The sequence below is a fragment of the Aulostomus chinensis genome, chromosome 5 (assembly GCF_037954235.1).
Source record: "Aulostomus chinensis isolate RoL2024-O1b breed Wild chromosome 5, RoL_Achi_v1.0, whole genome shotgun sequence".
Lineage (NCBI taxonomy): Eukaryota > Metazoa > Chordata > Actinopteri > Syngnathiformes > Aulostomidae > Aulostomus > Aulostomus chinensis.
Window position 1 is genome coordinate 11,868,329 of NC_141324.1, and position 26,677 is coordinate 11,895,005.

At 43.0% G+C, this 26,677-nt stretch overlaps 1 protein-coding gene across 4 annotated transcripts in view; it reads right to left on the minus strand.

Moving 5' to 3' along the window:
- LOC147261198 (low-density lipoprotein receptor-related protein 8-like) overlaps positions 1-26,677 on the minus strand; it is a 132,844-nt gene that overhangs the window by 49,819 nt on the left and 56,348 nt on the right. For all 4 annotated transcript variants that reach the window (XM_086203128.1, XM_086203126.1, XM_086203127.1 and 1 more), the window contains exon 4: positions 13,314-13,439. In XM_086203128.1, coding sequence (XP_086059254.1) covers positions 13,314-13,439 — 126 coding nt within the window. The remainder of the gene's footprint in view (positions 1-13,313; positions 13,440-26,677) is intronic.

Genomic DNA, 26,677 nt, shown 5'->3' on the forward strand with positions numbered 1-26,677 from the left:
TTCCTCACACAGAGTGTCTCTCTGGAGCTGTTGCTTAATGTAATGTTGATCAAGAAATGCTTTCTATGGTGAGGGCTAAATTCCACTTAATACATAATTCAATGAGTGGAGGACTCAATTAGCAGGATTCCTCTGTGAGATATTCTAAAAAAGCAGCCGGTGACGCACTGTATCTACTAATAGCACAGCAAAGCAGGGGTCAACCAAATACAAATTGTAACAGCTCAGTCATTTTGTGGACTATAACTTCTACACACACACACACACACACACACACACACACACACACACACAAATGAGAAAATGTTTTGCTCAGTGTTAGATTATATCACTGTTAGATTATGTATTCATGAGAGGCTTCATGAATTTCCATACACACTGAATACCTGATGAAGTTTTTGAGTGTTCAAAGATTTGACCAATGCCACGCGGAAAAGGCAGTTAGGGGGAACCAATGTTCCGTGTGAGAGCCACGTTTTAACAAATTATTCCCCAGCTGTGGGGGTGGCCAGTGGGGTGGCCAGAGCGATGCCAGGGGTGGCCACAGCCACGGCCAAAGCTCCGCCCCTGGTGATCATTAGATTGTTGTTCTTAATCCGTTTTATCTGCGCTACCATGCTAACATATAACATGCAAACAACGATGCAGCAATTATTTTAAAATAGGAGCATACTACAACTGTGGGGCGGCATGGCTTGGAGATGGATTGTGTTCTGTTGTTGTATCTTAATTAGTAGTTTATGTGAACAAATTAATTGTTTTACTTGTTAGGCAGATGCACCTTTAAGAGAGACAAGAGGATGGGTCACATGACATTGTTGATGTGATGTCATAAGGCCATCAGGTAGTGACAGACATACATGTGTGGGCGGCATGGCTCAGGGGTAGAGTGGCTGTCTAGCAACCAAAGGGTCGCTGGTTCGATCCCCGACCCCGGTGACCATGTCAAAGTGTCCTTGAGCAAGATACTGAACCCATAATTGCTCCTGATGAGTAGGTTGGCGCCTTGCATGGTAGCCTCCACCATCAGTGTGTGTGTGAACGGGTGAATGAGACGACACTGTAAAGCACTTTGAGTACCGCTAAGGTAGAAAAGTGCTATATGCAATTGAGTCAGTTTACCATACAGATGGCAGTATCTTGCTTGTCCAGCTGCCTGTTTTTATGTGCCCACATCTCTTGACATATGAAGCATCATATATATTTCAATAATGAAAGTTAGGATAATGTAATTTCTGTGGATGCTTGTACATAATATGGCTACTTTGCTAATTTGCAAATTTATGTAAAATGTATACCATGTTTGTAGTATAGTTAAATAATATGAGTGACAACACATTCAAACTTAACAGGTTACTCTATTGATGGATTGAAGCATTAAACACAAATAAGTAATAATTAAACAATAAATAGGCAAATCATATGTAGGCATGAGTTAAAAAGGAGCTACTTGCTTTCTGATGTTTGTAGTGTATGTAAAAATATGTACTATTGAAGAATGTTTTCTAAGCATGTATCCTTTTTGTCTGTTCTCAGTTTCACCCTTCTTTTAGCCAATAAACCTGTGGACAATCTGCAGAGTTTTGATGAATGGAAGGTGTTTATCTTACTGCCAGGTTATATTCTGAACATGTAATGAGGGCAGCAAAGTGAAATGACAAGCTTCGTGCAGAAGATAAAGTAGTTAACATTGGAAACAAATGGATTTGAAAGAAGGAACATTATGGTCCAGGTTCTATACCACATGTGCTTCAAAAAGGTCAAAGGCTTCTTACACTGGGGCTGCTTACGCCATGGCTCATATGAAAGCAGAGGCATCCAAAGCACGCCTACCTCATGCAAGGAAGGAGATGGGCCTAAAAATAGGAAAGGCACAACTAGAGGCAATGATGGACATGTTATCGTTTGAGCAAGAGACAGCCACAGCTGTGGCCAGAGCAGAAGTCTTACAGGCACCTGTCAATGGCCAACCCAGTCTCATGTCAAAACGTAGAGAGGCTCCGTTTGTCCACAGGTCAAAATGTATCAGTTCTATGATGAAGGCCTAAAAATTGTGAAATGTGTACATTTTTTTCCCCTATCCTTTTCTATTGGAGCGCTGGTAGGTCATGTGACTCTTTCATGCGGGCCTCTCAAAACAAAAACATGGCGGCTGCTCCTGTCATTGTCAGAGGAAAGTGCCTTATTCCAAGAGAGTTTTGATTTAATAAAGAATTCTGATGACATTTCTAGTGAGAAATATACATTTTGTTTTCATAATCTTCGCCCAGTTCTTGTGTATAATCTTTGGTTTGTTCGTTATTACGATGAATCTTTCACCTCTCGGTTTCTGCTGTTGCTATGTTGGTTGCTAAGGAGGCTACTAGCGTCATTCCAAGTTTTTTGCAGTTGTTATGATTAAAACCACGGAAGCCTAAATGGCGTTTATGTTATTGTATTTTGTCGTTACATTGCGTCGTTATCTGAGTTGATAATATATTTGTGGGACTGTTGACTAATAAAAATAATATAAAACATATTGGCCCAGGAATTACCATCAAAATATAAAATAGCTACGCTTGTTTGTTGTTGTTGTGTGATTGTTGACTGTAGCTGTTCAATAAAAATAATTCCAAACATCTGCTTCCATGGAAGTCGGCCCCCCGTTCTTCTGTGAAAAAATCCGGAAGTTCTCGCTCACTCCGAGGAAAAAAAAAAAAAAATTTTCAATACTTTATCTTTTGATTAATAAGACAATCAACAAATTCATTTAATTTCTGGATGTTTATTCTACCTACAAAGTCCATTTGTAACCATTATAGATCTACCAATCAGCATTAAGAATATAAACAATGACTCAAACTAATGGCGGTCTGCTGACATCACATCCATCTCAGAGGCTAACTCCTGCACTCAGAGGTGGCCTTTTAGTTCCACCATTTCAAGCTATATTTACAGATTTATTATTGAGGGGAACAAACCACACTGATGTCTGGGTTCATCAAGGATATCATTAAAGAAATCCTAACTATTTGGCCAGTTAAATTTATCCTAACTGTTCTTCATATATTGTGCTGGTAATGTCATGTCATTTCTTTTCAAATGGAACTTTTGTCGTTCTGATGTGTGTATTTTCACTGCTCCAGCAAAGCTGTTCCTCTTCTGGGGGAAATCAATCATTCAGGCAATCAATAACTGAATGTCTCTGATGCTGTACAGTAGTATTGCAGTACAACAACACCTTGATCCTTCCTTTTCAAATGTTTTTATTGTGTTTCTCCTATCATCAGGTGTTCAAAATGATTACAATAAAAATCAATAATTGATATGAAGCTTTGTTTCAAACAATAATAATTGATCAGAAATGAGGCCTGATGGCTGAAATAGCAGCTTTGTGCTGTTCAGTGACACCTGCTATAAAAAGGAGTCAAGGCCGTCTTAAAGATGTGAAAATGTTCCAAAGATCATTCTTCATTTTTGTCCTGCAACAAGATTGGTGTCAGGCCTTTTTCCAAAGGAGCTCCAAAAGGCTCACTTAACCCTTTGAGGCCTGGCTGAGACATGAGGCCTGTTGACCTTTGACCCTGTGCTCTTTTGCTCTCATTTGGCCTCTACAGTGGATACAGACCTGAAACTTGAACTGTGAGGCCTCTAAAATTTATAAAATCATAATCTGGTGGAATAATTCTATAGCCCCCTCCCAAACAGGAAGTAGCTTCAGGAAGGAGGTGGGGCTTCAAAATTTTAAATATTGGTTTCTGGCAGAGGTGTGAACTACTCCCAGAAATCTCATCTCATTTGGAGCAACTTTGACCAGTTATGATGCTTAATTGATAGACTTTACTGGACTTTGCCACGCCCTTTACGGACAGCAGAAAGGACTTAGGGGGGTCAAACCACCACAGATGCGATCCTTATGGAGGACAGAACAACATACTAAAATTTCAACTTCCTAAGTTCAAAGAGAAAAAAACTATCCCCTTGTGAAACTGGGAAAAATCAGGGTCTGTGACTGCTGCACTCCGAGAGCCTTTTGGAGCAGAATTGAGGATCAAATCTGGGTTCTGGTGTTTCTACTTGGGCAACATACACCAAACTTTACAAACAGCCCATCAGGCCTCATTTCTGGGGGAGAAAAACGTACCCATTTCACAATTTTTAGGCCTTTATCGTAGAACTGATACGTTTTGCACTGTGGACAAACATAGCCTTTTTACGTTTTGACATGAGACTGGGTTGCAATGGCAGTGATTGAAGCAGCTCCAAGCTATACTCAGACAACTATCTACTCCATGGAGCGTACCAAAGAATATGTTACCAAACAGACCAAAGAGGAAATGAGGGTACAATTTGCACCCGCACTGTATCAGCTTTCTCAAGATGAGAATAGACAGCTACATGCAGAGCCAGCATCAGCATACCCTGTCCATACCTCACATCACAAGCCAAATCATAGTCAAGGCAACACCAATATTTTCCCTGCAACACCACACCAAACTGTAACAGCTCAGCAGCCACAGCCTACCCCAGATACACATCAATAATCAAGCAGTATACAAGATGATTGTCACACAGGGCGGCACAGTGGCTCAGTGGTTAGCACTGTTGCCCTGTGTGGAGTTTGCATTTTCTCACTGTACCCACATGGGTAATCTCTGGCTTCCTCCCATAGTCCAAAGACATGCAAGAGGGGACTAGGTTGACTGGATAATTGACCGTAGGTGTGGCTGTGAGAGTGAACGGTTGTCTGTCTATATGTGTTGGTCCTGCGATGGACTGGTGACAGTTCCAGGGTTTACTCCAAAAAGGCTATTGCAGCTGTTGCCTTCCTCAAAGTGACAGACAGCAATGGAGCGATCCACATGGGTTTTGTCATGGGCATAGCTAAGCTCGCTCCCGTCCCCGAACATAACAGTCCTGAGACTTGAGCTTTGTGGTGCAGTGTTGTGCAGTGAGTCCAGTGATGTACGTTTGTGAACTGAATGTTATGTCCATCACAAGTAAAGAGCAGGATGGAAGTTGCAACAATAGTCCAGTTCAGCTTGTCATCAGAGCTTTCACAGCCCTGGGGAAGAAGCTGTTTCTCAGTCTTTCTGTCTGTTCCCTCATGACGCTGAGCCTGCCACAGGGAAGGGGGTCAAAAAGACCTTGTCCAGGGTGTGTCCAGTCAGACCTGATTTTTTTCAGCTATGTTTTCCAACCAGGCAGAGTAGATATGATCCAGGGGTGTGAGAGGGGTGCCGATGATTTTTTGGGCAGTCTTGATGATCTGCTGCAGGTCTTTCCTCTCCTCTGAGGTGCAGCTGATGAACCACACAGTGCATCTATAGTGCAGGACACTATCTATGGTGCACTGTTAGAAGTTTGTGAGGAGTTACTGTGGTAGGGTGGTTTTCCTGGGGGTCCACAGAAAGAAGAGTCTCTGCTGGGCTTTCTTCACCAGCTCCCTGGTGTTCACTCCACACGTCAGGTCCTTGGAGAGATGAATACCAAGGTATTTGAACTCTCCACCTGTTCCGCCACTTCTCCATCGATCATCAGACTGGCGTGTGATGGGTCCCTGCATTTCCTGAAGTCGATGACGAGCTCCTTTGTCTTGCTGGAGTTGAGGAGCAGGACATTGTTCCGACACCAGGATGTGAGGGCCTGGACCTCTTCTCTGTAGGCTGCCTCATTGTCATTGGTGATCACTCCCACAATGGCTGTGTCATCTGCAAACTTGAATGTGTGATTTGTTTAGTGAATTGGAGTGCAGTCGTGGGTGAAGAGTGAGTAGAGAAGGGGGCTAAGAACACAGCCTTGGGGGGTGCCGGTGTTGAGGATGATGATGGATGAAGTGACGTCTCCCAGTCTCATGTGCTGAGCTCTTTGGGAGAGGAAGTCCTTAATACAACTACAGAGGTGGTAATCCAGGCTGAGTGACAGCAGCGTGTTGACCAGCTTGCTTGGGTTGATGGTATTGAAAGCAGAGCTGAAGTCAACAAACAGCATCCTCACGTAGGTGTTGGGGATCTCCAGGTGAGTGAGGGTGGTGTGGAGCAGGAGTGAGACGGCGTCGTCAGTGCACCTGTTAGTCTTGTAGGCAAACTGGTAGGTTGCATAGAGTGGCTGTTCAGCATCCGCAGGGTCAGTGGTTCAATCTTCACTTTCCCCAGTGACCATGTTGAAGTATCCTTGAGCAAGATACTGAGCCCCAAATTGCTCCTGATGGCCCTGCGATGGACTGGTGAGCTATCCAGGATGCACTCCAACTCTTGCCCAATGTCAGCTGGGATAGGCTCCCCACGACCCTTGATGGATAAGCGGTATAAAAAAATAGATGGATAGATGGATTTCCTTGTCAAACTTTTTTTTCTATTAATCTATTTCTGACATGATTTTTCTTATGTTCTGTGACATTTTCATGAATTTAGCTTCTTTATAAATTCAACTAATGACTGATTTTAGATGGTATTTTGAGGATGATGATTAACTAATTTGCTATGCTGGCAAACATGCAGTCATTCAGATGCAGAAAACTATATTATCTGTCATAACAGAAAATCTTTTTCTGTGGCTCCACATACAAACCAAGACAAAGCACTAATTCGAATCAATTGCACAACACAGATTCTGATAGCACATAGTGTGTATAGATCTTAAAAAAACAAGTATAAAATTAAAACGGTAAAAATAGACAAGATAAAGGGTGTGGATATGTGTAAAGTAACATAGTGCACAAGGATTATTTTTGTCCATTGTTTATTCAGGATGTTTATGGCTGTCTGATGAATGAGATTTTGTGGATGTTTTTCTTGGACAGGGGGACTTTATTGCCATGGCCTGATGGCTGGAGTTGGAAGGACTTGTGCAGGGGGATATGGGATCCCATGTAATGAGGTTGGCTTTCCTTTGAACTGCTTGAAGTGCTGATAATTGAGTTTGAATTTTGCCAGTTATTTAGCTTGCTTGATTCATGATACGGAAAAGCTTTGATTTGTCTTTGACAGAGGTCAAGGTAAACCAGGAAGTCATGTTAAAAGTGAATACAGATTCTATAAGTGATTTGTAGACAGCTGTTAAAATGTCTTGTCTGACATCAAAGCTCCTGAGTTTCCTCAGCAGGAACAGGCATTGCTGAGCCTTCTTGTTCACAGCGTCTGTGTGCTGGGAGAAGGACTGGCAGGTATCAATCTTTGTGCCCACGTATTGGATGGCCTCCACCTGCTCCACTGCCTGCCCGTTCAGCCTCAGAGGTTCAAAGAGAGGTTGGGGGGAAGATGATCCCCCCCACACAACACAGCTCCTTGGTCTTCTTTAGAGATGTTAAGCTCCAGAGAGCTCTCTTTGATCCAGAGCATCACGGTGTTAACCTGCTGATAGGCAGCCAGACCATGTTGTCCTTGATGTGGGCCACCAGGGCCATACTGTCTGCATGCTTAAAAAAGGAAATGTCACTGTTATTGCTTGTTATATTATTTGTGTAAATGGAAAATAAAATCGGTGATAAAACACAGCCCTGAGGGACACCAGTGTTTAAAGTCATATTCTTGGATTTAAAACCATTTACTACCATATGCTGAGGCCGGTCTGCAGGAAGTTTTTTTATCCACATGATAGGTGATAGGTTGACTTGTAGATCCAGAAGGTGGTCGCAGGGGGTGACCGTGTTGACTGTTTTAAAAGTGGAAGAAAAATCTGTGAATAAAATCTGTGTGTGGGGGTGTGGGGGGTCCAGATATCTGCAAACTGTGTCCAGGAGCATCAAACAGTCATCCTTCACCTGCATAATAGGCAAACTGAAGTGGGTCCAGCCTGTCCACCACTATAGCAGTGTGTCACTCACCACCCTGCCCATACACTTGCAGAGTATGGATGTGAGTGCCACTGGTCCTTCATCTCCCTGACATTGGGTTTCTTCAGCATGGGTATAAGTGTGGACACCTTCCACATCTGTGGAACACAGCTGGAGTCTAAGAGATACTGAAATAGATGAGTTATGACATCACCCAGCTAAACTGAACATTCCCTCAGCACCTTGTCCCTGAGCCTGTCCAGGCCAGAGGCTTTGTAAGGGTTGATATGGCCCAGTATTAATGTAACCTTCCTTTTATCTACTTTGATTGATGGATAGTTACTATTGGTGAGGGTCCAGTCATTATGGGGCTGTGGCATGTTGAACCTGCTGTAGTAAATGTTCAGCTGCTTAGCAAAGATGGCAGGGTCAGAGTATTGGATCAGGGCAAGATTGGGCTCTGCCCATCATGGTGTGAAGTCCCTACCATGCCTCCATTGCATTGCAAGTGGTGAATTTTTCCTCCACTTTGTTCTTGTAATGGAGTTGGACCAGACTGGTCTTCCTTCTCAACTCACTATTCAACTGTTTCATTCTGTGTGTGTCTCCCTGGAGAAATGCCACTTTTTTTGTTATTCAGACATTGTTTCAGGTCCTTGGTAACCCAAAGGTTGTTGCTAGGATATAGCTTGACCTGTTTTGTTGGTATAACAGTGCCCACAGAGGAGATAGTCTGTCAGCAAATTTAGATCTCCTTCACAGCTTTGGAAAAATATTTCCCTGTCAATGATCTCCATGCAGTCCCTTTAATGGCTTGACAGAGTCACTGTTCCACATTTAAACAATTTCTGTTTGCATATCTTCTGTTTTTAGTTTTTGTCTGTATTTTTGGGAGCAGCAAAATGATATTGTGGTCAGGGCTTTGAGACATAGGCTCCTGGCATGTTACCAAAACACAGATCTAGCGTTCTGTCAAGCATGGTAGGTGTGGTGACATACTGCTCCAAGTTTGGAAGCAGTGTGGTGATATCACATCTGTTAAAATCCCTGAGCAGGAAGACAGGCTGATTGCTGCTCTGATTGAAAGCTCTGTTGTAATAGTAATTCACTAGTAATAGCAATTCACTCTGTTGCAAAGGCATTGTCAGATCCAGGGATATACGCTAGGATAACTGTGATCTGTGTAAATTCCTGGGGAAGATAGCGAGGTCTGAAGGACACTGTCATGATTTCATGGTGTTTGCTGCATTCAGTCTCTCTGACAGGGAAGTTGACTGCCCACTTGGTGTTGACAGCCATGCAAATCTCACCCCCAATCGACTTCCGGCAGTGGCAGCGTCCTTCCTCGTCTCCTCATTCTTTCTGTATTCCTCCTTTGGATCTTCTTATCCTACGAGTGCGCCTGATGTGGTAATTCCTCAGTAGATGCTGAGGTATCCCATACAGGGAAAGAGGTATCGCTTATAGGTCCAGGGATGCAGGCTTCAGATCCAGCAGTCCCCCATGAGTAGGTGAACCTCCCTCCTTGGCATGTCATGGGATTTGCCGTTGTAGGACATGGTTCCAGAGAGATGATGAGGACACACAAACTTGCTAAATATTTGATCATCATGGTAGTCATACTTGCTGTCTGAAATGCCCCACTTAATGTCTCTCAGAAACCACAAAACTGAAAAACATTCAAACACACAGAAGCAACATGCCACAAGTCACTGCCACGGTAGCGCCTTGTCCCTCTATAGGACAGATGTGATTCGAAGCTCATTTATGAGTTGTTCCTGGTAATATGAATGCTTGGTGATTCCGACATGTAAAACAAGAGAAATTAAAATGAAAATTTCAGAATGTGCTTGCATGAGGGCTATTATTTCAGACAGAGTATATCTCTACATAAGCTGACGCTTCGTGGTGCCTGAGTGATTTTACAGTTTCTACAGCCGCTTAACATATATAAAGCATTTTGAAACACTGGCACCCAGAGTAGACTTCACACTACATATACAGCCAAATGGAACCTTTGATGACAGAAGTAAATTATGATTAGAAACATGCTGTATTCTCAATCTTGGCTGCTGTACAATTTCACACATCTTCATTTGTTGCCTTCTTGTTCTAAACTCAAACACACAGCAGAGATCATGCTGCTTTGAAGCGAATCCCCCAGCTGCTCAAGTGCCAACAGCAAGGCTGCAACAAACAGAACACATGGAAATGAACTCAGACCACTTAGTATTTTCCAGTGCTGCTCCCTTTTTCACATCTCTTCAAGAGTATAGATGTGAAAGACCCAAACCTGACAGTAGAATTATATTTTTTTTAATTACCATCCCTGTCAAGCAGATGTTCATGTGTATTTTTACAACCTCCTTTAGGTTGACAGACATCCTTCAGTTTTGACATTTTCAGTCGCAGTCCAGTGTTTGTTGGTGTCATCCACCAATTATTATTATCTGTGGTTTGCAGACATCTGGAGGCTTCTGTAGGCTGTACATGAATTACATATTAACAGATGAGACATTTACCATCTCATCCTACTACACAGAGTGTAAAGTGTAATATGCATTAAAGGAACTGCACTGAGCTGTTTCATATCACATTTACAAGGGCAATCTCAGTTGGTGCTTGTTAATAATGATTTCTTTGTGACCACTACACTCACTGATGAACTCCAAGCAAAAGGGTCTGTCCAGTAGACATAGCGGCATGGCTCAGGGGTAGAGCGGCCGTCTAGTAACCAAAGGGTCACTGGTTCGATCCCCGACCCTGGTGACCATGTCGAAGTGTCCTTGAGCAAGATGCTGAACCCATAATTGCTCCTGGTGAGTAGGTTGGTGCCTTGCATGGCAGCTCCACCATCAGTGTGTGAATGGGTGAATGAGATGACACTGTAAAGCGCTTTGAGTGCCGCTAAGGTAGAAAAGCGCTATATAAAATTGAGTCCATTTACCAATCCTCTTAAACGTACATCTACTTCCATTAGATTGAGGCAAACACTCAATTAATTTTCATGTTTATGCAGATGATACTCAGCTGTACTTATCAATGCAGCTGCATGAAACTAATCAGTTTGCAAAACTTGAGGCCTGTCTTAAGGACATAAAAACATGGGTGACTTGCAATTTTTTTATTAATAAACTCTGACAAAACTGAGCTGGGCAAAAAATACCCCTGAAACAGCTTATCTAAAAAGATAACTACCCTGGACAGCATTTCCTCAGTCTCCAGCACTAGCGAAAGGAATCTGGGAGTTATATCTGATCTGGATTTGTCACTTAACTCCAACATAAAACAAATCACTAGCCCTCTTTCATTTACATAACATCGTTCTGATCAGCCACATCCTTTCTCAAAAGATATGCTGTAGCCCACATACTGACAAGAACTAGCAGAAGGGATCATATCTCTCCTGTACTGGCTCCCTGTTAATGCAGAGTGGAATTCAGAATTATTCTTCTAACATATAAAGTCCTCAACAACCAGGCAGGTTCTAGAACTACTTTACTTAAATGTCATGAGATAACTTTTGGCACTTTGATGCTGTACAAATAAATTTTACTTGGCTTGACCTCATATCTGAAAAAGCTCATCGTATCCTATTATTAGAATCCTAACACTCCCAGGATGCAGGGTTACTTGTGGTTCCTTGAGTCTTCAAAAACAGAATGGGAGCTGGAGTCTTCAGGTCCAGCTCCTCTCTTGTGGAACTATCTCTCAGTTTTGGTCCTGAATGGCGACACCCTCTACACATAATCTTACAGTTAGGGCCAGTTTAGGCTAGCCTTTAGTTATGCTGCATTAATCCTAGACTGCCTTAGGATATTCCATGATGCACTGAGCTCCTCACTCCTCATTTTGGTCCTCCTGCACTCATTCATACTCAATACATGCTGCTGGATGCATTTCTGACTGTTTGTATCCGGCCGTACATCCTCTTAGCGTTTAGGCAATATCTAAGGAACACCTAGGAGAAATTTTGTCAATTTTAATATAGATACTGACTAGGACTCAACGATGACATGAAAAATGTTCGGGGGTCAAAGGTTGCTATGGCATGTGCACAGTGCAGAGCAAGACAACTGTGACACTTTATTTTTAGTTTCACAGAGTTCTTTGATCCATTTACTTGGATCAGGACTATCAGCATTGAATCTAGTATTGTAATGCAGTATAGATACCCTTTCTTTGGCAAGACAAAAATCATAACACTGGAGAATCAATTCTTATTTAACTGCAGAGGGGGGGCAGCCCATTATTTAAACATCTTCTTTTTTAGGTCCCCATCAATGTTCGGATAAACTGTCTTTAACTGTGCTTAATGGGCTTCAGTTGCAACACTGTCTTCAGCAATAAATGTCAGAGTAAACTGCCCCCTGCTGGTCATACTCAAAGGCTTCTACTTCTACAGAGATTCAGGACCCCTTGCCAGCCCTCATGTCAAAAAGAGAAGCTTAAGATCGCAGCATCAATACAGAATCTGGAATGAACAAAGGCTTCTAACTATGTCTCAATGGTGAACAGCCACCCACGTTAAAAAGGCACCGGCTCTTAAGTCAATGAAATCATGGACAAATACTCTGGCATGGTGTTTGTGGGGCCACGGTGAAATGGGAAGCTATTGATGGGCATTCTGATCCAGGAATAAAATTTGAACAAAATCTTAAAGCTCTTTGAACTGGCATATACGAAGAGCCTGTAAATAGCTATTCAATAGGATGATTTCATGATTATTTGTTCATTTCATGCAGACCCCCCATCCATCAAGCTACACCCACACGCACACTCAAATTTCATTATAAATTCTTAATGACATTTGCTTAAATGCCAAGCAGCCACAGCTGGAACACATGCAACAATTAAAACAAATTCTTGACAAAACAAGTAACATTTTACACGAATAAAGTCATGTTTTTTTCCATGTTTTTCCCCTGCTTTTTCTACCATGTGTCATATTCCCCAATCTTCAAAGTCCAAACACCTAAACCCCTACAGCTGTGTTGCCTCAATCAGTTTTTCTTGATGTGAGGAGGCAAGAGAGAGAAAAGAAGGAGCCGATTCTTCACGGCTCCTCAGAAGTAGGGCAAAGACAGTCCCTGCAGGGGGTTGGGGGTGGGGGTAGACAACTGCATCATTTCATTGGCTGGTTAAGAGGTAAAGTCATGTTTTTATGGTGCTGATGGCCTTGAAGAGGATTCGAAGTTAGAGAATTAATGGAAGAAATCCGCAAACACTGATCGAAACCTTATGGTATCTGATACCTAAAATCGTCCCACATAAAAAGGGGCTTTGTTGTCAAACTCATATGATATAGAGTTGTCGCTACTTTGCTTTAATATTTCAAGTCATCAGAAAGGATGAATAATTAAAAACACAAAAAAGAGGGAATTTTTCAAGGGCCTTTACTTCAATGACTTGAAACATCATCTGGTCTTCTAGAATAACTCCCTTAATTCAAACAGCTTCAAAATGTACTTAGTGTTGGAAATTAAAATATACAAAATGGTTTTATTTCTATATTCAAAGTTTAATGCTAAAGAAGTGAGTCCAACTTTAACACACTCACCAGAGGCGCAGTCCTCTTCATCTGCCCCGTTCTCACAGTCCTTTTCACCATCGCATCGCCACGACATTGAGACACAATAAGTGGATCCCCCACAGTCAAATTTCTCTGGAGGACATGTCTGTTTACCTGGAATAAAAAAGAAAGAGATATTACTGCAGAGATTTTATGGTCCCACAAAGACAAAAACAACCACCGCTGAAAATGATTTCTATCGCCCCTGTGTTTTTCAGTTAAAACTCATCCAAAACTTGTTGGCCAAGGGCTTCTAAAGAGACATGTTGAAAGACAGTGCACAGCTAATGCACAGTTGGCTGTAGAGCAAAAGGAAACCCAGCCCCCCTCATTGTTTTCTTGCCAATCTGCTCTAGTTAGCACAGCGTGGGTTTGATCCAGATTACAATGTGTTTTATATGAAGCGTGTTGTTAACTATCCACCTTTGCTTGCAGTGCAGCCTCAAGCCTGCTGGAATCAAAGTCAGGGGTCAGTCTTCATGCCCAATCGTTGATCTTTGACTGCTCACAATAAAATCTCTGTAGAATATAATGGATTAAAGAATTGTTTTTTTCATATGAGCTTTGTTGACAAACAATTCTGTTTGAGGATCTTTTGTGGCATGACAAGTGACAATAAGTAGTGGAAGGTGTACGGCAGCATCTAATGTGGTATCTCATCCATGCATTTGTTACTTCCTGGATAACTGTAATTACCTCCTATCAAGATGCAAAAATAAGTCTCTAAAAACTCTCCAGCTCGTCCAAAGCGCTGCTGCTCGTGCACTGACAAGAACGAGTAGGAGATCATACCTCTCCTGTAAACTCCTGCTAAGCAAATACTCTAAATTGACCGTAGGTGTGGCTGTGAGAACGAATGGCTGTCTGTCTCTATGTGTTGGTCCTGTGATGGACTGGCGACCTCTTCAGGGGTGTACCTCGCTACTCACCCGAAGACAACTGGCACACCCCACCCCCCCGCAACCCTTGACAGGATAAGCTGTAGTAATTGGATGGTTGGATGGACAAATTGATGGATTTTCCTTTTTTCTTAGAGTTAGGGCTGGCTAAGGCACGTCCTTGGTTATACTGCAATAGGTTTAGACTGCCAGAGGATCCTTCTCTCCGTCCTCCTGTACTCATTCATATCCCATACATCCACGATATATAATTGACTTTTTCCCCAGAATCTTTGTGCTTTCTCATCTGTCTGACTGATGCTGCTGCTGGACAGGCAGACCAGTAGACCCTTAAGCTGCCACCCTTAGTATTAGTATTCATATTAGTACTAGTAGTATTCATGGTAGCATTTTAATATTGTAGCCACATTGTATTTGTATTAGTATCACTGCAAATGCTTGTATTATGCTGAAGTTGACTGCTTAGGTTGAACTATTTTGCTCTTATTCCTGTTATTGTCTGCTGTGTGTTTTAATTCTCCCTGTCCCTCTCTTTCTCTCTGCCTGTCTTTTTCTTTCTGTCTTGTTTGTTCTCCATCCACTTGACATCCTCTTGCCGTATTCTTTTTCTCTGTCTTTGTTTCAGTCTCTTTTTCCTTTTCTCTCTTTCCATTATACAGTTCTGCTCACTTTCCCCAAAACCAGTTAAAGCAGCTGGTTGCTCCCATTGAGCCTGGATCTGCTCGACGTTCCTGCCGGTTAAAAGAAAGGTCTTCATCGCCACTGTCACCAGGTGTGCTTGTTCATGGGGAATTGCTGGGTGTAACTTCGTTGAAAGAGTGGGGTTCCAGACCTACTCTACTTGTTAAGTGTCACGAGATTACATTCATTGTGATTTGGCGCTATATAAATAAAACTGATTTGATCTGACAAACTACGCATGTTCGGTGTGAACTGAATTGTGGGTAATTTGAGCAGATGGGAATGGTCTGACAAGGAATGTGTATAAGCTGTCATATCAAACCCAATTCAGTTTGTCCGAACACAGCACTACTTTTTAATTAATTTAAAGCCAATACACAGAAGACTTTAATGATTAAATGAGCTACTGTTCTACACTAAAATAACACAAGCTGTTGTTTGGATTCATGTTCAATGACATCAAAATATTTCGGTAGGTATAGAGGGCTCCATAGTTGTTACAAAATTATTCTTTCAAGCAAGAATAATATAGCAGATTTACCTCACAAGTGATTCAAGTGAAACTTCTAGATTCTCGGGGTTAATGCAAATATCAATAGTAAATTTAACAACTAAATTACTTGTGAGTATGACCAACCCTGCAAAAGTCAGTCTGCTACCCAGTGGATGTGACACAAGTCAGACCTTGAACTAAATTTTCCACAGAGACTCATGAGATCTTCATAAACAACTGAGTTTTGTTTAATGTTAACTGAACAGACTGGCTAAGACAATCAAAACCTCCCGTTGGGAATGCAACAATGTTTTACTGATATCTATGTGACTACCGAACTCAAGAGAATCTTGTGAGATAGGCCATGCCCATTTGGGGATGGAAACTGTTTTTATCATCAAACTTATCAAAATAACTTTGTGATATTGTATGTAAGGGTTACATTCTTAAATGCCTTGATTATAGTGCCACCAAGTGGTTGTCATGTGATTTACTTATTTGTTTATTTTTCCTTTTCTGAACTTAGGTATATGCTGTGGTCTGTAACAGTCCTGAAAGTTTCACTTACACATCTAATATATATACTGTATCAATAGGAAGGAAAAATATATTCTTGATTACAATAGGGTTCCAAGTACCACTGATACGTTGATTTTCATGCACTGCACACACTTTACTTGGGCTTGGATCCCTAATAAATAAATAAAAATAGATTACCAAACAGGAGGTAGATTGCCTATTCACCCTACCAAGTGGTCCTGGTCATTCCTCCCCACTACAGGGAACACCCTCCACTACATGCTTTCTCAGTACTACTCAGTACATACTCTAATGATGTTCGTTTTATGTAGGGACTACAGATGGAAATTAGCTGGCAGATCAATTTGGCATAAAGCATGTCGTCTCATATGTTGCAATTAATGCCAAATGCACACTGACACTGACACATAAAGAAATAGAATAAATAAATAATAAATAAGGTGGGCATCCATGGATTGGACTTGTTTGTCCAGATGCTTGATTTGGTTGACTTGGGGAATTCCTCAAACCATTCCAAGACTATTTTTACAGTATGGGGTTGCCCTGTACTGCCGAAAGAGAACACTATCATTGAAGAAAACCAAGGCTGCAGGTTTGACTTTGATATTGGTGATATTGGCTCCATTGGGGGTAACCTGGCTGATTTAAAAAAAAATAAAATGTTGCACACATCCAAGAGTATATGTTCCACATTTCCATCTGGAAAACCACCCACACAGATTTTTTTTATCGTCCTAACAGTTTGCAGAACAATGAGCATCTTTTGAGGTGCAGTTTAGTTGTGACAAAAGAGAGAAGCACCAATGAGCTTGAAAACCATGGCTGCTTCTGCAGAGCTAAGCTTGGATGCTGCACTAAGGAGTTTATCATAGCTAGACAACATTTAATCTTCAAGAAGAGCAAAGAACAGCACTTTTCTCAAAGGAAGTATTTTCCCACAAATCCTGAAGGGCTTTGGTGTTAAGGTGTCCTGCAAAAAGGGATTCTTTACCAAAAAGTGATTCCCATCTGTGAAAACCACACAGCCTGTTAAACCCTTCTTGCCAAATCTTAAATTACAGTGTGTTTTCAAAATATAGGCCAAAATATGTTTAATATATTTACTTAGAACATGGCTGTCTTGGATACTCATTTGGGGTTATAGCGGTGTTTATTTCTTTTGAGACCTCTGCTGCTCTGTCAAACAGACCAACTGGAGGCAACTTATAAACATGCCAACATATTTTCAGAGCAAGCTGTGTTCCTCTGGGTTAATCTATCTGACCAGCAGCTTCCTTTCAGCAGCTGCACGTAATGGAGCCGTTCCTCCAATCAGACTGATCTCCAATCAAGCCATTTGTATGAAAATGTAGATGTCAGAGCAGAATATGTTTCGCTCTCCCAATAGCAGCTGCACCTAGGGCCAATCCTATTTCAGACAGCATTAAAAAAAACAACAACTTCTAACCCATAGTATGGGATCGACAACTAAACAGTCAATAATATGAAACAAAGCATGATTCATGCATGGCTGGGTTCCCTTCCTTTGCTGGGGAACCCAGCCATGCATGAATCATGTGTAGACTGCAGTTCACATTACTCTTTGGCAGCAGCACATGTCTGCTTCAACATCTTTGGCTGATTGGTCCTGTATTGACAGACAGAGCCTTATCCACTCAAATTCTGCATTTGTTTTCAAAGGGCCTCGCCTTTCCAAATGTTTTGTATGGGTGGTTTCCAAGATGTGAATGTAGAATATATCCTCTTGGATATGTGTAATATTTCATCTTGCCAGCCAGGGTACTAAGGGGGCACTCCTGGAAGCTGATAAATTTTGAATTTAAGGCTGTAATTTCAAATCATCTAGAGCTGATATAACGAGCAAACTATCATAATTGGGGGAAGAAGAAAGTAAACTGAATTTTTAGTCTTAACTGCCAAGGCCTCGTGCAAAAAGGGTATAGATTACATCTTGGTAAAAAAAAATGTCTTTTTTATATTCTGGTAAGCTCTAATAATCAATAAAATGTTGTTTAATGATATTTAGGGTAAAAGGCAACATTTGTATTTTTAAAAATGAAATTTTTAAATGTGAATTCCTTGAAGCCTAGCCACAGTAAAAGTGTAGATTGCTTCAGTATATTGTTTTAAATTAAACAGACCATGCACACAGTAGCCAAACAAACCATAAAGTTGTCAAAATGTAATCTTCTTCATTGATGCACATGAAAGTGGGAGGTTTAAGCCCAAGGGTTAAAAGGCAGTAAGTGTGTTGGAGAAGGAGGGAGAGGACTCATAATGTCATTACCAATACTAAAAAAAAAAAAGAGTCAAAGGGAAAGTAAAATTGGAAGTTTATTACTACTTCAGCAATGACAATAACTGTAAAGTTTACCTCTCTAAAAAGATAACACAGGTTGCTTGTTGGCCACTCTACATCCACTTGCTGCTTTTGTGTTCAGAGTGTTTGTCTGCCTCTGCCTCCATGTGATTGCTGTGCTGGAAAACTGGTCTGGGACCAGCAAACACTCTTTCACATTGTCTCATCAGCTTAGCCTTTTGGATTGGATGAATGTCTGATTGTGGATTAGTTTTTGGTACTTAAGGTAATACCAAATATAAATTGATGGACTTGACACTGATGGTACAGTGGTAACATTGGTAGGGATAATGCAGTAGTGGCTGGATATCGGTAGGGACATGTCCATAGACATTTTGCTCATGTCAAAACACTCAGAACTTTACTCTTGGCTATTTTTCTCGCTTGCAACACATCAACTTCACAAGCTCACTTGCTGTATACCCCCCTCCCCCACCACCACCACCACCACCACCACCACCTCCCCCACCACCACCACCTCCCCCATTACATTAGTGTATAGCCCATGAGGGCCCCTGGGTGATAACTGAAGACAAAGCAGAACAATGAAGGATACAACTATTAAATTCACTCCACCATTGGGCATCACACAGGAAGAAAAGAGAAAATATAAGTGATCAGCCTGGTAGGTAATAACAAGCAAGTAAATACTATTAGTTAATGGATAAATTTTGCACTTCTGTGGGGCCACACCTCAGGATAGAGGGATGACAGATGTGAGATGGCAAAGGCAGTCTGGAGAACCAGCTGGTGCTGGGTAGAGAGAGCGAGGAGGCTGATGCAGCCCGGCTGGTTCTGAAGAAACAAATTGCAGTTGCGAACAAATTACAAGGTCAGTGAGTTGTAAATCCAGTTTCAACATTCTTGACAATTATCAAACTGCTTCTCACAGCCCACAATATCCAGCTGTTAAACTGTCTGACAGAGAAACAGCAGGATTGGAAGAAACCTCTTCCAACTGGAAGGTTAATGTATTTTAGTTGTAAAATGGTACTGAAAGTCTTGTTTCATGCTGGAGCAATTTCAATGCTGTACACAGCAAAAATAATGCTGTGTACAGCATAATGTTGACAGAGGTTTATTTTTGCATACAATTATACCCTTTTTTGCACACAATTATGCCTCAGCACTTCTTTCCATGAAATGAAGGAGGCATGGAGGAGGATTAATTGAGAACGGTAATGCAATGTTGTCCATAACCATTAGAATCTGATGTAAGGCTGAAGAGGACCCAGCAGAAAACAAGAAATGGAAAATGAAAGGGAGGGTGTCAGAAAGGAGACTATTAAGAGGAGCTTGGAGATATAAAAACAGAGGGAAAGGGAAGAAGAGCCAAACTGCTGCCTGACCTTTCATATTCTTATCCTCAAGCAAACTGAAAGTGGCCCATACCAAGTGAAGCGAGATGAACGAGGAGTGGAGGGGCCAAGCGTGGGGTAGCGTCTGAATCCAGCAGGCAGAAGCTAACTCTTGTCCTTTTAACTGATGACTCTTCAATAAACTAAGGATGGCCACCCACTGCTCCTCCTGACAGGTACTGATTATTAAAAGCTCAGAATTTATGTACACATGATGGGTTTTTGCCTGAAAAGAAAACAACACAACAAAGCCAATTACGCAAAACTAAACTGGCTGTTTACCACTTATGTGATAATTTAGGAGGCCAATTTAGAATTCATCAACTCTGACAAAACGCAAGACTGCATTCATCATGCACCATGCTGTAATAAAAGCAACATAAGGAGTAACAAGACTGATACATGGGGTAAACTGAATGAGCTCAAATGTGAATTAAATGACATACAGTGATAATGACATACAATGACATATTGAACAGGAAAACTGAATTTGCTCAGTTCCGTACAAGGCAGAAATATTTTGAGCAGCATTTTGTCAGGTACTGGCACATAGAGTAAAACAATGCAATTGCATAATATTATTCCATCGATTTTTGACAAAGACAATAATCTTATCACAAACAAAAAAGACATTTAGGGAGTTTTTGTCAGGAACTGTGCACTTGTCAGGGTGGGAGAAACAAAAATGAATTATCTTTCTTTTCCTCCATTGAAATCCCAGCTTTAACACAGGATGGGAGAGCACTTCTGAAGGACGACATCTCAATAGATAATAATATGATATGATAATGATAATATAATGTAATAAAAAAGTAATCAGGGGTCTCAGGATAGGGAAGGCCTCCATAAACTATGGGTTTTCAGTAGATTTCTATCAGAAATTCATAGAAGATCATGCCCCTAGATAACTGGTTGTATATCGTGATGCGTTACAAAGAGGTAAACTACCTGAAATTATGAGGACTGCAGTTGTTACAGTACTGCATAAAAAGGGAAGAGATCCCCATCAGTCTGCTAACTATCACCCGATATCACTGATTAGTGTGGATGAAAAAAATCTTGCTTAAATCTTAGCAACTAGACTGGAAGAAATGGCCCTTCATCAAGTTCAAGTAGGGTTTATGTGGGGCAGGAGCTCTGCAGACAATCTTCAAAGACTGCTGCACATTATATGGATGACAAGAAATTGTGACACATCAATTGTTGCCTTTTCTTTTGTGAGATGCTGAAAAGGCATTTTATAAAGTGGAGTTTCCTTTTTTTGTTTTATATGCTAGAAAAATTTGGATTTGGTCCAGTATTTAGGATGTGGGTGGAATTAATGTGTACTGATCCATTGGCCACAGTCCTAAAAAAGGGAATTATGTCACCTCAGATCAGGCTAATTCATGGCGTTCGACAAGGATCACCTCTGTCTCCTCTAATCTTCACCATATTTCTTGACAATAGCCTTAAGGGCTAATTCAAATATACAGGGTGTGCAGGCAGGTCTGGCAGAACACAAGGTTTGATTGTATGCTGATGATATTTTATTAATATCCAGTAACCCAGAATCCTCAGTGGCAGAAATTTGCTCAGTTATAAATCTGTTTTCAGAAATTTCTGGATACACTGAACTGGTTGAAATCAGAAGCCATGCAATTACCCAAAACGTGCCCCTCAGACATCAGAAAGAATTGGAAATTCAGATGGAAGTCAGAAGGATTAAAATATTTGTGCATCAAAATTACCAGGGGCCTCATGTATCAACGCTGTTCACGCAAGAAAAACTTGCATACACCAGATTGATACATCCAGATTTTTTTCTGCGTATGTAAGTTTCGCAATTCTTGCGGAAATCTGGATGTATCAATATGTGCGAGCGCCAGAATCCACGCAAGTTTCCTTCATACATCCCAATCAGCGTGGAATTGAGCGCAGATGTCGGAGCGACCGGGCCCGCCCCCGTTACGCCCACCTATAAATATGCAAATTCATTTCAATAGGGTCTCCACTGTCTGCACTCCCAAAACAATGTCAAAGAAAAAGAGGTTCACGGTGTGTGAGCTGGAGGTGCTGGTCGGGGAGGTGGAGGAGAGACAGCAGCCTGTCCAGTGGTGTCAGTATAAACAATAAACGTTGTGAGTGGATAAGAAGTGCGAGAGGGTGAACGCGGTGGGTTGGGAGCAACGCACCCCTGCGAGATGAAAAAAAGTGGTGGGACCTGTTATTGGCTAAAGTTCCCTTCTAATCACCAGTGTTGTTTATCATCATGTTCATACATCATAACCACTTCTAATGAATGACAGAACTACACATGTTTGAAGTTTTATGACGACGGTGGAAAAGTGTTCGCTCCTCCTTTAATGAACGATCAAAGTGATACAAAGCTCAGTTTTCCTCTCTAAACCTGCGCCAGCATCACTACGTCATAAGCTTGCACCTCTGCTGGCGCTCTGAAAGATTTCCTCTCTATTTCAATGCATGTCTGCAATTCTAACTTCCTAAACAATGCAAGCTAAATTCAACACTGCGCAATCACTAAATGCAATAACTACAATAATCAATTGGCTTAAATCTAAATTTAAATTAAAGCTGCAAGCAGCGTAGGTAGGGCCTGAGCCTCCGCGCAGCCACGACCAGGTGCCAAACGCCGGTCCGAATCCAACGGTGTACTTGGCAAATCCCTGGGCCTTGTAGTTTAGGAGATAGAAGCCCAAGTCTGATCAGAGAGTGAGAGCAGAGCTGAGAGCTGGCCCTTTAAGAACCCCTCCCCCACTGTTCTGTCTTTGATCTGTGCTGGAGTGGAGAGCAGAGCTGAGAGCTGGCCCTTTAAGAACCCCTCCCCACTGCTCTGTCTCTGATCTGTGCTGGAGTGGAGAGCAGAGCTGAGAGCTGGCCCTTTAAGAACCCCTCCCCACTGCTGTGTCTCTGATCTGTGCTGGAGTGGAGAGCAGAGCTGAGAGCTGGCCCTTTAAGAACCCCTCCCCACTGCTCTGTCTCTGATCTGTGCTGGAGTGGAGAGCAGAGCTGAGAGCTGGCCCTTTAAGAACCCCTCCCCCACTGTTCTGTCTTTGATCTGTGCTAGAGAGAGAGCAGAGCTGAGAGCTGGCCCTTTAAGAACCCCTCCCCCACTGCTCTGTCTTTGATCTGTGCTAGAGTGGAGAGCAGAGCTGAGAGCTGGCCCTTTAAGAACCCCTCCCCCACTGCTCTGTCTTTGATCTGTGCTAGAGTGAGAGCAGAGCTGAGAGCTGGCCCTTTAAGAACCCCTCCCTCACTGCTCTGTCTTTGATCTGTGCTAGAGTGGAGAGCAGAGCTGAGAGCTGGCCCTTTAAAAAACCCCTTCCCCACTGCTCTGTCTTTGATCTGTGCTGGAGTGGAGAGCAGAGCTGAGAGCTGGCCCTTTAAGAACTCCTCCCTCACTACTCTGTCTTTGATCTATGTCAGAGTGGAGAGCAGAGCTGAGAGCTGGCCCTTTAAGAACCCCTCCCCACTGCTCTGTCTCTGATCTGTGCTAGAGTGAGAGCAGAGCTGAGAGCTGGCCCCTTAAGAACCCCTCCCCCACTGCTCTGTCTCTGATCTGTGCTAGAGTGAGAGCAGAGCTGAGAGCTGGCCCCTTAAGAACCCCTCCCCCACTGCTCTGTCTTTGATCTGTGCTGGAGTGGAGAGCAGAGCTGAGAGCTGGCCCTTTAAGAACCCCTCCCCCACTGCTCTGTCTTTGATCTGTGCTAGACAGAGAGCAGAGCTGAGAGCTGGCCCTTTAAGAACCCCTCCCCCACTGCTCTGTCTTTGATCTGTGCTAGAGTGGAGAGCAGAGCTGAGAGCTGGCCCTTTAAGAACCCCTCCCTCACTGCTCTGTCTTTGATCTGTGCTAGAGTGGAGAGCAGAGCTGAGAGCTGGCCCTTTAAAAAACCCCTTCCCCACTGCTCTGTCTTTGATCTGTGCTGGAGAGAGAGCAGAGCTGAGAGCTGGCCCTTTAAGAACCCCTCCCCCACTGCTCTGTCTTTGATCTGTGCTAGAGTGAGAGCAGAGCTGAGAGCTGGCCCTTTAAGAACCCCTCCCTCACTGCTCTGTCTTTGATCTGTGCTAGAGTGGAGAGCAGAGCTGAGAGCTGGCCCTTTAAAAAACCCCTTCCCCACTGCTCTGTCTTTGATCTGTGCTGGAGTGGAGAGCAGAGCTGAGAGCTGGCCCTTTAAGAACTCCTCCCTCACTACTCTGTCTTTGATCTATGTAAGAGTGGAGAGCAGAGCTGAGAGCTGGCCCTTTAAGAACCCCTCCCCACTGCTCTGTCTCTGATCTGTGCTGGAGTGGAGAGCAGAGCTGAGAGCTGGCCCTTTAAGAACCCCTCCCCCACTGTTCTGTCTTTGATCTGTGCTAGAGAGAGAGCAGAGCTGAGAGCTGGCCCTTTAAGAACCCCTTCCCCACTGCTCTGTCTTTGATCTGTGCTAGAGTGAGAGCAGAGCTGAGAGCTGGCCCTTTAAGAACCCCTCCCCACTGCTCTGTCTCTGATCTGTGCTGGAGTGGAGAGCAGAGCTGAGAGCTGGCCCTTTAAGAACCCCTCCCCCACTGCTCTGTCTTTGATCTGTGCTAGACAGAGAGCAGAGCTGAGAGCTGGCCCTTTAAGAACCCCTCCCCCACTGCTCTGTCTTTGATCTGTGCTAGAGTGGAGAGCAGAGCTGAGAGCTGGCCCTTTAAGAACCCCTCCCTCACTGCTCTGTCTTTGATCTGTGCTAGAGTGGAGAGCAGAGCTGAGAGCTGGCCCTTTAAAAAACCCCTTCCCCACTGCTCTGTCTTTGATCTGTGCTGGAGAGAGAGCAGAGCTGAGAGCTGGCCCTTTAAGAACCCCTCCCCCACTGCTCTGTCTTTGATCTGTGCTAGAGTGAGAGCAGAGCTGAGAGCTGGCCCTTTAAGAACCCCTCCCTCACTGCTCTGTCTTTGATCTGTGCTAGAGTGGAGAGCAGAGCTGAGAGCTGGCCCTTTAAAAAACCCCTTCCCCACTGCTCTGTCTTTGATCTGTGCTGGAGTGGAGAGCAGAGCTGAGAGCTGGCCCTTTAAGAACTCCTCCCTCACTACTCTGTCTTTGATCTATGTAAGAGTGGAGAGCAGAGCTGAGAGCTGGCCCTTTAAGAACCCCTCCCCACTGCTCTGTCTCTGATCTGTGCTGGAGTGGAGAGCAGAGCTGAGAGCTGGCCCTTTAAGAACCCCTCCCCCACTGTTCTGTCTTTGATCTGTGCTAGAGAGAGAGCAGAGCTGAGAGCTGGCCCTTTAAGAACCCCTTCCCCACTGCTCTGTCTTTGATCTGTGCTAGAGTGAGAGCAGAGCTGAGAGCTGGCCCTTTAAGAACCCCTCCCCACTGCTCTGTCTCTGATCTGTGCTGGAGTGGAGAGCAGAGCTGAGAGCTGGCCCTTTAAGAACCCCTCCCCCACTGCTCTGTCTTTGATCTGTGCTAGAGAGAGAGCAGAGCTGAGAGCTGGCCCTTTAAGAACCCCTCCCCCACTGCTCTGTCTTTGATCTGTGCTAGAGTGGAGAGCAGAGCTGAGAGCTGGCCCTTTAAGAACCCCTCCCCCACTGCTCTGTCTTTGATCTGTGCTAGAGAGAGAGCAGAGCTGAGAGCTGGCCCTTTAAGAACCCCTCCCCCACTGCTCTGTCTTTGATCTGTGCTAGAGAGAGAGCAGAGCTGAGAGCTGGCCCAGTGGTGTGTATTTTGAAGCTGTGGGAGTTTTAGTTTACATGAGAGCAGACAGGTGCCCCATTGGTTTCCATTGTAAGGTGAAAAGTGTAAAAAGTGTCTCCCCCACTTTGAGTGCTTATAAAACAAGTGGGCAAGTGGGAGTGGTAAGTCATTCTTTGTAAAACACTTACTCCAAAATATGGAACATACTCTTTCTAGACTACCCGATCGAATAATCTGGTCCTACTCTTCATACCAACCCATGTATGATGAACTGGCTAGAAATGTGAAGATTAAATTCAATGAAGGAATACCGCACACTTTAACGGATGAAAATATCTTTCCGCCAAATCAGCACAATCTTTTAGTTGTTGACGATTACATGGATACCGGCTCCAATTATGACGAATTAATGAAAGCGTTTAAAAATGTACCGCCATCATCGCCAGCTATCAGTAATCTTTCTAGTTCTGAGCTTGTTTCATCAAGGAAAGCATAGTAGAATGATCAGTTTAAACACTAATTATATCGTCCTCTTCAAATCGCCACGAGATAAATTGCAGATACGAATTTTAGCGCAGCAGATGTTCCCTGGACGAAGAGAATATTTTCTACAGAGTTTTAATGATACGAATTAAGAGCCCTATTCATATTTAATCATGGACTTGAGGCCCGAATGTGCAAAACACCTCCGGCTGCGCAGCGGGGTACTCCCTCACGAGTGGCCCACACTGTATCTGTATAAGAAGTGATTAACCAAATTAAAAATGTCAAAGCGGATTAGAAGAAACTTTCCGGTTTTAAAAGCATTGCTCTCTCTAAAACCAAAAGAGAGGAGAATCTTTCTATGCAAAGGCTCAGAAGATCTCATACTGACACTCTGCGAGATTGCTTTGAATGTGTTAAAGGGAAACATTCCTCTCACCTCTGAGCAGTACGCTAAACTTTTCGCTAACCGTAAAACCGGTGTAAAACGTAAGCGTAAGGTGTTGGACTGTCACGATTGGCGATATGGCTAGTTACAGCTCCAACGACGTCGGATGCTATCCCCTTCGTGGCAGTTTTCAAATACGGTGTGGTGATATTAGCGCTGCGTTAAAGAAAGGGTGAGACAAATCTGAATGCTCTACTCAGCATGGATCCCAGACGGCACCCGTAAATTACAGGCGCCCCTACAAATCCGCCCAATGACCACCCTCCAGCTTGGTTCACGTAATAATTCACAAATCTTTGTGAAGTCATTTCACGTTATTTTATTGAATTCAGATGAAAGACTTTGATATCAGTCTAAAGTGCAGCTTGCAAATCGTCTTCCTGTATGTGAAGTGGACCGGGGTGTTTAAATCCGTTTTTAATTCAATCTGGATATGCT